Source organism: Myotis yumanensis, unplaced genomic scaffold, assembly GCF_028538775.1.
Source record: "Myotis yumanensis isolate MYYU_CA2020_CCGP unplaced genomic scaffold, mMyoYum1.0.hap1 SCAF_7, whole genome shotgun sequence".
NCBI lineage: Eukaryota > Metazoa > Chordata > Mammalia > Chiroptera > Vespertilionidae > Myotis > Myotis yumanensis.
The window spans coordinates 16,414,581-16,426,814 of NW_027223758.1; the positions used below are offsets into that span (position 1 = coordinate 16,414,581).

General features: G+C 39.3%; 1 protein-coding gene across 3 annotated transcripts in view; it reads left to right on the top strand.

Annotated features, from left to right (window-relative positions):
- RALGAPA2 (Ral GTPase activating protein catalytic subunit alpha 2) overlaps window positions 1-12,234 on the top strand; it is a 294,845-nt gene that overhangs the window by 206,318 nt on the left and 76,293 nt on the right. For all 3 annotated transcript variants that reach the window (XM_070419823.1, XM_070419824.1, XM_070419825.1), the window contains one exon: window positions 7,402-7,529. In XM_070419823.1, coding sequence (XP_070275924.1) covers window positions 7,402-7,529 — 128 coding nt within the window. The remainder of the gene's footprint in view (window positions 1-7,401; window positions 7,530-12,234) is intronic.

Genomic DNA, 12,234 nt, shown 5'->3' on the forward strand with positions numbered 1-12,234 from the left:
ATCTGAATATAGTGTGACTCAGTGGTCTAAGTACCTTTATTTTACTGGTCTCTGGGAAGCCATACTTCTCTCTAAAAATAATTTTAATCCTTTTTTTAGGAGGAAAAGAAATCTCATCAGTACACAAAAGTCCTGCTCATTGGACAGAGTCATGCATATTCAAAATTGTACCCTCATTCATTCGGCCTCATTAATAGTGTATGTAATAATGTAGGGCTATTTGTAATACAAGCTCACAGACAGCATTGCTTTCAAGTCCTTTGAAATTTAACATATTTTGCTTTTTCATTCCATACACTTCCCTTAAATATACAAATTATGTGTCTGGCAGAATCCACCACCTCTTACACAGCATTTTCGAAATGGTATGCTGAAGTATGGGTGTGCTTACATTGAGCATAGAAAACCCTCACGCATAAAAGGACCTGCTCACTTCTTGAGCTTTTTATTAAAGTTTTTAAAGAAGAAATAAATAAATAAAAATCAGTGTGCTTAGCGGCATCATTTCACTGTGAAATTACTTTCAGAGTAAGTTCATCTCCACAAATATCGACACAGTAGTCTTTGTTTACAGAAAAGAAATGTGCTATTGTCAGACTTCTGTTTTTTTCTACTTTCATTACTAAGTCGGCAGTCGGGGAAGACTTGCATATGAGTGATTTAAAGCGCTTGTTAAAATGTCCAATTTGTTCTGCAGAAAGGTGATTCATAAAGCTCCCACATTGCAGTCAGTACCCGTATTGCTTTCCTTCTTCCAGTAAGTGACAGTAATATTGATGTTGAGAACACTTATTTTTATGAATTTGTGAAAGTAAGTTTTAGTGCTCTGGGCATGTTTATCTCCAAGCACATTAGTGACTGTCTGGTGACTGTCTGACCAAAGGGTGGCACGCTGAGGCAGCCTAGCCCAGGAGCAGCTGAAAAAAGAGGAAGCTTGTGAAGGATTGTCCTGATCACCTCAACCAGAGTGTCAGTGTTGTAATTGAAAAACAAAGTAGCATGTCCTCCACATGCTACTTTACTCAGCCCTGGGAGATGTGGGCATGGGAGAAATAGGGAGGGTGATGGAATCATTTCTCAGAAGTATAGGCAGGACAGAGTAATCATTTTAAACTTTAGGAGATAGGATCCCAAAGTACCAGCTCCAATGCTGCCACAAGTGGGTGGGCATCTGGGGCAGACCTCTCAATTTCTTTGGACCTCAGCTTCCTGTCACATTCAGGTTGGGTTCCAAATTCTCTTTACAGTCCTTTCAGGGTCCTAAGTGCCCCTTCAAGGCTGGATGCTCTCATTCCTAAATGCCCATCTTTTCCTAAGTTGTCCCAACCCGCCAGGCTGCTTGCAGACTCGAGTGAGTGTGTGTATGTGCCCCTCTTCAGGAAGACAGCTAGCCTGGGGCCTTCACCTGGAACAAGTGCCCAGAAATGCTGGGTAAGATGAATTAATGCACCAGAAGTCACAAGACCTTTTGCACCTGTGAGGCCAAGAGGAGCCAGTGTTGGTACTTGTGTTTGAAAGAAAATCTTTGACTAGTGTGGCTTCATTATATAGGGAGTGTGTTTGACTACAACAAGCATGTCAAACTCAAAGACTAACATGGGTCAAATAAACAAGGTTTAAGTTTCTGTGGGCCCCAAAAAAACAAAAGCTTCAATTTTCATAGAAGCATAGGTTTATTTCAATAGAGACATGCTGAATACAAAGGGCTGAAGTAAATGAGTAACCGTTAACATAAAATAATAGAACATTTTAATAAAATTAATATTTTTTTCTTGAACATTAGCTTACCAGACACTGAATAAATGCACAAATTAATAAGCATAACGCAAATAAACCTATTTTTCTTGTTCTCCGAAAGCAAAATATTTCCTGTTCCTCACACCAAACAAGTCAGTGGCGATCGGCTGCTAAAATATTCGCTGCTAGTATTAGTGGAGAGAAAGGGTGCGTCTGCATGCAAGGCGCGTAAGGGAAATGAATGCAACACGATTATAGTAATCAGTCATTAGCGAACATTGTAGTTTGTTATAATTATGTATAACAGGATATTGTAAAAATCGAGTTATGGAATTTTTATTAAAAGGTTTCTTACATACCATTATATTGGCTGGGCTGCAAAAATATTCGTTGTGGGCCACAAGTTTGACATGCTTGGACTATACCAAGGTTGTATAAATTTCTTTTTGTTTCAAATGTGCAGTTTTCTTAAATATTTATCTCAACCCCAATAAAATAACCTTTTTGAGATTAAGTCATACACTTTAAAATACTCTGGGAATTTCTTGGGGAAAGTGAGTTAACTTTTGAATATGTAAAGAATCATTTATTTTGAAAAGATAACTGAAAATAACCAGAATGTACTAAAATACATTATTAAATGAATTACTGCAGTTTGTTCTGTTTTGGTAATTTATTATTATTGTTATTATTTTTAGTAAAGGAATGTCATTGAGAATTTGGTGAAAAGGCAGCTGTCATTCGCAGATGTTACATCAAAATCAAATTTATTCTCTAATTTGTTGCCACTCCTAATTAGAGCAATTCTCTGGATACAAGGGATTTATGTTGTTCCTTTTGTCCAGCTTTTGAAAGATTATCTGATTCACCCACAAGCAGTTGCCAGAAAATAATAAAGAGCGTTTATATATAAGATGAGCTTCGGTACAGATGGTAAAAATCTATAGCCTATGATTAACTCTTACCTCCTGCTTTAGCTTTCATAACAATTTGGCCATTGAGAATCACTGCTCAGTTGATCTTCCTCAAGAGTTGACATTGTTTTCCCCTTTTTTAGTTGGTCTGTGATATATACATCTTATTCTCCTTTGCCTTCTCCTCCTTCCTGTGGCCAGCCAGAGGCAGGGTGTGAATGTACACCGAGTGGCAAATGGTAGATCCTGCTTCCTGTCAGAAAGCAAGACAGCTCTCACCGTCTACCTCTGAGCTACAAAATGTGACTTTGTTCTCAATGAATGTTAATCTTATTACTGCTGTTTCTCATGATGATGCCCATTCATATTCTTCCACATTTTTGTGATCATACAACTGTTTTCAAAAGAGCCTCACAACTCTTTTAAACCATCTCTACTCACCCTAGCCGTTTGGCTCAATGGCTAGATAGAGCGTCGGCCTGCAGACCAAAGGGTCCTGGGTTTGATTCCAGTCAATGGCACGTACCTCAGTTGCAGATTCCTCCCCAGCCTGGGCCCTGGTCAGGGCACATGCAGGAGCCAACCAATTGATGTGTTTCTCTCACATTGGTATTTCTCTCCGTCCCTCTTTCTTCCACTCTCTCTAAAAACCAATGGAAAAATATCCTTGGGTGAGGATTAGAAAAATAATAATAAAACAAAAAATAAATAAACCATTTCTCCTGAAACAACTTTATTCATAGAATTGCCCTCCTATTTGCTTTCATCTTTTTGATGTCTGCTTTCCTAAACTATAGAGTACATATCTCTTCTAAGAATTTGCCCCCAGAATTAGAGAATTTATCCTTACAGATGTATTTTCTGTGCTATATCTGAAATTCATTAGTTTGTTGTTTGTTGTTGGTTTTGTTGTTTTGTTTTCTACATGAATCCTGTCACACAGGTTCACCTTTGGGCACCTTTTACTGAACGTCATAGGAAGAAGTGCACTTATTTTTTTCTAGGACTATATTTTAAATAAACTTTTTTTTTTAGTGTGGTGTTGCTAAAGAGAGAAGGAAAAAATTATTCTTTCTTATTTTCTTATTTCTTTGTTGTCATTGTTACTGGAACTAGGCAACAGTGAGTGATTTTAGAAGATGAGGACTCGTTCCTTGATGTTTCTCCTTTGGAATTAAGATGCCCACGCTCCCAGTGCTGCGTTAAGGAGGAAACACTCAGTTGCCATCACTAGTCGAACTAAATCCCATCCTTCTTCGTTCCCGTTTGAGTTTCCTCAGATCTGACTGCTTCCTCTGTACTGTAGGTACTAATCTCAAAATAGCTTGGCCCAATCTTTGCCGTTTTTACATCTCTGTGTTTTAACTGTGGAGCCCTTTTCTCACATCCACCAAACAAAAGAAGAAATGTTGCTACGGGCGCCTGTTCAGGACACAAGGGCCACGCCTGTCACTCTTTCTCTCTGACCATTCAGCCATCTCCATGAAGTAAAAGACAGACGGTCACAACAGATCTTATTCTAGGAATGTGAAGAGAAGCAACAGATTTGGTTACTGTCTAGGCCTCGGAGCCTGGGGAGCTGGAGGCCTTCATTCAGTCATTCAGGCAGCATATATCTATTGAGGCTGCTTCATGCCAGGGCACTGTGTCAAGTAACATAGATTTTATAATTGTCTTGGCTAATTTATGTCTTTTTATTTCCATATAAATTTAGAATAAGCTTGTCCATATATATATAAAGAGCTTACTAGAATTTTTATTTGGTTTGTGCAGAATCTATAACTCAATTTCAGGAAACCTGATATCTTAACAGTATGGAAACTTCCAATCCGTGAACATTGTACATCTTTCCACTTATTCAAGTTGTCTTTCATTGTAACTATAGATGTCTTGCAGAGCTTTTGTCACATTTATTTCTAAGTATTCGATGCTTTTGATGCTATCACAAACAGCATTTTTAAATGTTATTTTTCCAGTTGTTAGTTGCTAACATTCAAAAATATTGATTTCAAGGAAATATTATATCCTGTGATCTTTCAAAATTTACTTATTCTAGTTAACTTTGGATTTCTTGTGTGCACTATCATCTTATCTGTGAATAAAAATAACTACTTCTTTTTAATCTTTAAGTTCCTTTTTTCTTTTTCTTATTTTTCTTTATTATAATAACAGGGATCTTCAAAATGTTGAATAGAAGAAGTGAGACTTTTCAAATCTCAGGCTGAAAACATTTAATATTTGACCATTAATTATAATATAATACTTTTTTCCTTTAAAACTTTATCAAATCTATTCCCAGATTGCTGGGAAATTTTTTATATTGTGAATTTTTATCCATGCTTCCTTTGTATCATGCAGTTTATCTTCTTTATTCTGTTAATGTAGTAAATTGCATTGATGGATTTATGAATGTTAAATCAATTTTGCTTTTTTTTAATGGAAAATACCACTTGGTCAGGATATCTTTTTTGTATATTGCTGCATTTGATTTGCTAACAATTTGTAAAGGTTTTTTACATCTTTGTTGCGAGATGTAGTCCATAGTTGTCTTATGTAAGTTCCTATGGGCAAATACAACCTTTTACCATTGGATCCCAAGACCCTCCCCTGAAACCAGTAATAGAAAAGGTGTTCTACAGATTGTCCTTGACACAAGTCAGAAGACCTAGGCTGGAGACCCATATTCATTCATTAATCTAAATTATTTTACGTGTTCATTAATTTACTTATCCAACAGGTATTTGCATTCTAACCATATGCCAGGTACGGTGCTACTTATTGGAGGTTTTGCTTCTCCATCTCCAGCCACTCCTTCTTAATCTTCTTTGCAAATTCTTCCTCATGTCTCCAACCTCCAAACATTAGAGGGCCACAAAATATAGTCCTTGAACCTCTTTTCTTGCTCATCTGATTATCCAATCTTGTGACTGTCAGCCCCATCTATAAATTAATAACTCTGTAAATTCTCTACACTGAGCCCCTCCCTTGACTTCTAGCCTGATATATATTCTGCTGCCCTCATATATTACCACTGGCATCTAATAGGCATCTCAAACTTAGCATGTGTAAAATTGAGCTGATGACCCCACACACACACACACACACACACACACACACACACTCAGTATTCTCCATTTCAGGAAAAGGTGGCTCCTGCCTTCCAAGTGCCAGACTACACAACCATGGCATCACCCTTGACTCCTTTTATTTTCCTTTTCTCTTCCACTTCATTAATAATCCTCAGAGAATCCTGTCAGCTCTACCTTCAAACTATATCCAGAAACCAACCACCTCTTCCCATTTCTCCTACCATTCTGTTCCAAGCCATCATCATATCTCTTGCATGAATTATTCAGTAACTTCCTAACTGATGTCCATAACTTTCCCAAAATAACAGCCAGACAGTACCTTTAAAATGTAAGTTAGATCATAACTCCCACAGCTTTCTTACTCAGAGCAGAAATCTAGAATACTTAAAATTTCCTACAAGGACCCTATTACTACCTGTCCAACTTTATCTCCTTCTGTTCTTTTTCTTGCTCACGCAGTTGCAGCCCTGTGGCTTCTCCCCTATTGCTTAGCCATACTAATTCTACTCCCACCACAGGGCCATTGTATTTGCTGTTCCTCTGCCAGGAATGCTTTTCTATCAGATGACATCATAGCTTGGAGATCATTTTCTCACTTCTGTCAGGTCTTTACTGAAATATCATCTTATGCTTAAAGCTCTCCCTGGCCATGTGGAGAACTTCCCCCCTCAAAAAGAGGCCTATTGCTCTTCCCTGCTTTATTTTTCACCTTAGCACCTTTACTTCATATATTTTATGTATTTGTGCTGTATATTCTCTGAAACCTCCAATAAATTCTAAGCCCAGTGAAATCTGGATTTTTTTTTTTATTCACTGCTGTGTTCCTAGTGAGTAGAATAGTGTCTGTCACATAATAAAAGGTTTTGAGTGAATGAATGAGCAAATGTGAGGGTGAATAAATACAAGAGTTACAAGACAGACCCAATCCTTGACCTCATGAAGCTGACAATCTCTGCATTAGTGAATGGAGTCCAGTTTATGAAATTCTGATGGAAAAAAAGAAGTGAGAGAGAGAGAAGGAAAAAAAATCCACAAAAGGCAGACCCCAAAACTTCATGGGTTGCCTATATATAGAAGTGGGTCCAGTGAAGGAAAGCTGAGCCTCTGTTAAAAAAAGAAAAAGAGGGAAATGAGAATAATGCAAATTTTGGAAGCAGAGAGAAAGAAGGTTCAAGCAGAACGAGGACTATAAGTAGATGCTAACAGGAATAATCATCATCTCTATTAATAGTTAATATAAATCAAGATCCATGCAGAAATTTTTCCAGTTCCAACATTGGCTTCAGAAGGATGTGAAGCTAGAGGTATGCAGTGAGACAAGGCTGCTTATTGTGCACAATCCACAGGATGTAGGCACTTAAAAGGAATGATGACTTTCTGTAAATGACAGCAGGAAACAAAAGAATAACCTGGTAACAATTTGACATTAGAAGCTTTGCTAAAGATAAAGAGGCCATAGTAGAGGAGCATTGTGGAGCAATCCTTTTTCGCTTGATTCGAAAGCCCTCAACCTGTGTCCCGTTCAGGTCAGCATTTATTCTGTGGGCGACAGCCTTCATGGTCATGGCAGGTCTGAGACACCCATTGGTGGTTCTCATATCTTTGGTTTGACTTTAACTGGTTTTTTGAAAATTAAGTGTTTTTCTCTTTTGAATCCACAGGTTCCATTTTTTGGGCCTCTGTTTGATGGAGCCATAGTGAGTGGGAAGCTACTGCCAAGCCTCATATGTGCCACGTGCATCAACGCCAGCAGGGCCGTGAAGTGCCTCATCCCACTCTACCAGAGCTTGTATCTTTTTGCTTTAAATATGCAACTTATTAACTACCCCAGAACCCAGAATCCTGGCAGTTTTTCATCAGAGGTAAGTATTAACAACCATGCTGAAAAGGGAAAACGGTTTTCAATTTTTGTTGAAATAACATAATATCATTTGTTAATTTTTATTAACTATAACAATTCCATGTTGCATTAAACTTAGAGGTGTTTTTTTTCATAATTTAGTCACATAAGTTTGCACTAAGAAGCTGTGACTAAAGAGATGTTCATATATATGTTCTTGGGTATTTCCTCAAGTTCAATCTCCTCCTGCATCCACCCCCATTTGTTGCAATCTGTTGTGAGGTCACTCAGAAGGCCTACCAGAAACCAATAGCAAATGAAATGACTCTAATAAATCAAAGAGTGTGGCAAGTGCCACCAGAGAGTACAAACAGCAGTCGAGGAGGAGGTCAGAGGCAAGAGAAGTCGCATCCGGTTGGGAGGACAGGAAAAAGTGTCCTTAACCAAGTTGCATTTGAACTCATCAGTAGGAATGGCTAGAAATTCTTTTGTAATTTTCCCAAATCATTACTGTCACTTCTCTAATTCTTGATCTTCTCTAAAAACAGAAGAAATTTCACTTTTGTAACTTTTATCAAACATTAATTGGCATGCTACCGCTTTAAAATCCAGGCATGATCTCTGATTATAAGAAAAAGAAATTAAGGTGACTTCATAAAATTGTTGTAAAAGGCATCTAATCTCCTAATAAACCTTTGTTTCTAACTGGTATTGATAATGATTATAAACATATTGCATTTGACCTGGTTCTCTCTACTTCTCCCAGCCTAACCATAAGTGATATGTCATGGAGGTTGGAGGTGAGGGGTGAGTGAGAAATACCATGTGTGAATAGATACAATTTATGAAAAATACCTTACTTTAAAACCCTGGTCACTTTATTGACTGATATTCTGTTTTTAGATTTTAAAAAAATACATATGCCATGTGGCAACTTGGAATTATCATAGAAATTAGAAGTAGAAAAGAGCTATTAGGTCCCATCTGGTCCCTCCCCAGGGGCCAGGGTAGCATTATTCCCTTCAGCATGCTCCCTGATGCTTTGTTCAGGCTGGCGGTGCGTGTTTGGGAGATGGCATTCTTCGCAGTGATTTCAACAGCACTCTAGACTTAATCTCGTGGCTGGTATAGATTCAGCCTACAGCATGGAGTTTTTATTTCACGTGCCGTTGAAAAGAGGTCTTGGCAGAAATGAGAAAGCCGTGTTCTGCAATTGGTTTGTCAGTTTGCATGTCAACTAGGATGCGTGGGACACTCATCCACCAAATATGTTGAATCAAGGCAAGAAAATTATTTGCAAACAAAAATTCCGTTTTGTATATAAGTCCATTTTGACTTTTGTCACGTCACCTTCTCCACCTATCTAACTTCTCATTATAAAATACATGCTTGGTTATTTTGTTGAACATTGCAGATGAGGTTCTTGCCCTGTGCTTCACAGGAAAGACAAAGAAGCTCATGAAGTTCTGTAAAACAGCTAAATGGGAGGAAGGTGAATGTGGGGGAAAGTCCTCATCCGAGAGAGCGTGTACACACTGAAGTTAGAGGGGTGAGAGAGAAGCTGTGCCCAGGCAGCAGGGAAGCATTTTGGCAGAGGACACTTAGCAAGTACAAGGTCAGAGTGTTTTCAAGTGGTAAATTTGTGGGGTTTTTTTTTTTAGGATTTTCTGTGTGATCAAGTCCATCAGGGTGCTTGTGATACATGTAAGAGCATGTTTTCAGCAGAGATGGTTTTCTGGGTGGTACCTGAGGAAGCCGAGCTTCCATAATCCTTTAATCTCATGGCCTGCCTTGCAAGTTCTGTTCTGAGTACAGCATCCAGGCTGCCTGAGCCAGGGCCTCAGGTAGAGAGGAAGTGTAGGAGCCAGACACATGATCATGAGGGTAAACAATCAATGCTCTCCACTGTATTTATTGTGTCCGATGATTTGCCCAACGATGATGTTCAATGGGCTAGGTGTATTAAATGCATTTTCAACTTACGATGGGTTTGAATTCCATTGTAAATCGAGGAACTTCTGTACATGGAAGTAACACAACTAAGGCTACATAGGGTTCCTTGGATATTCATGTGAAGTAAGACACCCTTTTTTTTTTCTTCTGCATTCAAAGCAAGATCTGATTCCGATGGAGAGTATGGCCTCTCCCGGTAGGCAGGTCTCTGCTTACTCAGCCATAGACCGTACCACACTTCCCAGGTGCTTTCTTTGGGTCATTCCAAGGTCACTCCAAACTCCAGGTATAACTGGTATTCTGTGCTCATAGGGCGAGGGGCAAGGAGCCAGCAGACCACATACTATGTGTGTCTCCTCTGCCCATGTGTATGCTCCATTATCTCATCAGACTTAAAGTGCAGAACACAAAACCAAAGGAGAAATTGTTAAGAATTTCCAGGTGGCAGCAGAACATTAAGCCAACTAGGGCTTGTCATAAGCAGCTGCTCAGTCACAGGCCCATGAAGCCCTGTCTGGAGCCCATTCTGAACAGCCCCTTACCCACCACCACCCAGTGCGAGTTGGAGAACTCTGGACCTGGAGTTTATTAGATTTGATTCTCCTTCCTAAAGCTGACAGTATATCCCTTGGCAAAACTGTATTGATTTATGAACTAAGACCCTTTAAGGAATGAAGCAGCTTTTGTGCATGGCCCTAGAAGACACAGTTCATTTAAGAGAGCAGAAATCTGAGAAAGAATTCCTATTACAGTTTCCCTAGAATTAGGTATGGTATGGTATCGGCAAAGAAAGGGGCATTTCTTTGTCAACACAGGCCGTTTATATGGACACTGCTGTGTCCTCGTTTTGTTTCTGATATTTAGATTGCAGTTGTTAAGTAGAACATTGCCAAACTGCTCATTTCATCAAAATGTCATTCGCTTTCTAGGTATCCAGATGACTGTTTTATGAGCAAAGGGCATGCTGTGTAGTTCAGATGTTCTGTAAATCCTTTGTACTGACCATGGAGAGCTAAACATTGAACCTGTTAATGAAGAGGCAGTGGTGTTAGTTTGCAGTAGCTGTTTGTTTCCAGCTAATGATGATGCTTAACTGCCTTGAATAGTGTCGGTTGACATTCAGTCTTACATGTAACTAGAAGTAGAAATGTGGGCAGTTCCAAATCAATTTTGTTTAGTAATATTCAAGAAAATACAGCATTTCTTATTAAGCAGAGGACTGGGAGCATTGTTGGGATGGATATGCCTTTGTTTTTTGTAAATCTTAGGATCTTTTTGAGCAGTAAATCCAGCTTAGAACCTATATCAAAGGAGTTCTTATTTGGTGTACCCTTAGCTAAATGATAAAAAAAATTAGAACAGTGTGGTGAAGGCTCATAGGAAACTGCGAAATACCATTGACTTACATGATCTAAAAATATTAACACAGTTGGAAAGTAGCCTTAGTCACAGTTCAGCCTAGTCCCTTTGTTCCCTCTGGGTTTTCTGGTAACTTCCTTGGCGGGCTAAATCCAATCTGTCCGGTGGAGCCTTCGTCCTGTGGCCACTGCTCTTCTGAGTGATGAGGGCCAACTCACCTGCCATCTGCTTTTCTATCCCTTGTGGGCAATCAGGGGGCCCGTGCCTGTGCCTCAGAGTGTTGTAAATGGGAAGCTTGCCACATGTCATGTTTACAGTTCCCAAGCCAACTAAAGATTCCAAAACCAAGCCATGGTCAGTTGATAAAAGTTTCCAAAAGCATTTGAGCCAGAGCTTTCATTCTCCTCCTCAGATAACTTATTTCAGGAAAAAGATTGCACACAATATGCATTGTGCCCATTCGGAGGAGTTCACCCTGAATCAGACAGATGGTGGCTTTTTAAAATAAACGTCCACTTCAACAGAACAATAGTCTCAATGGCACTTGCCATCTCTCCTCTCTGGAATGTCAGCATTTGACTGAGAGAACTGGGTTGCCTAAGAAAAAGTAATTTCGTACCTCATTCTTTCACATTCACATTTAGTTTCCTTTGCAATTAGTAGATATATTTGATAATACCAGAACTTTTCTCTTATACTCATGACTTCTTAATATTGGTGAGTTTTGTTTCACTGTATACACCTTCCAAAATGGCCCTTCTCTCCTGTTTCTTTTATCTCCGGTGGGATCTTTGTTCTTTTTTCTGAGAAAATCTTTAATTTCCTCCATTTGTCTCCATATACTTAAGAGAGGTGTATGAAAATGAGGCAAGTGGTACTCTGTGGTGTATTTTGCCATGCAGAACCAGTTATGCCTTTGCCAACATTTCCTATGTCCCTTCCATGTACCAGGCATTATCCTAGTCACTAGGCATAGATGCTTCATACAGCAGAGTGTGGAAAACACACACACACACACACACACACACACACACACACACACACACGATGGACGGGACGAAGGCATTGCAGGGGCAGTGGAAGGAGTTCAAAGAGTAAGTGAGGGCCTATCTCAGGCAGTGGCAGGGAGATGGATCGGATGCCTACATAAAGCAGGTAGACTAACTCAGTGTAGACCAGCTAGATTTGCTGGGGTGCAGAGGGTGATGAGAAGAGGATCAAGGACTTTGTGTAGCATCACACTGGAAGAGTAGGTTTGGGAGGAGGAGGTGAAGAGAGAGAAGGGGGAGGAAAAGGAGAAATAGCTTCTCAGAAAAGCAAGGAGAAAATGAAGCTTTACCTT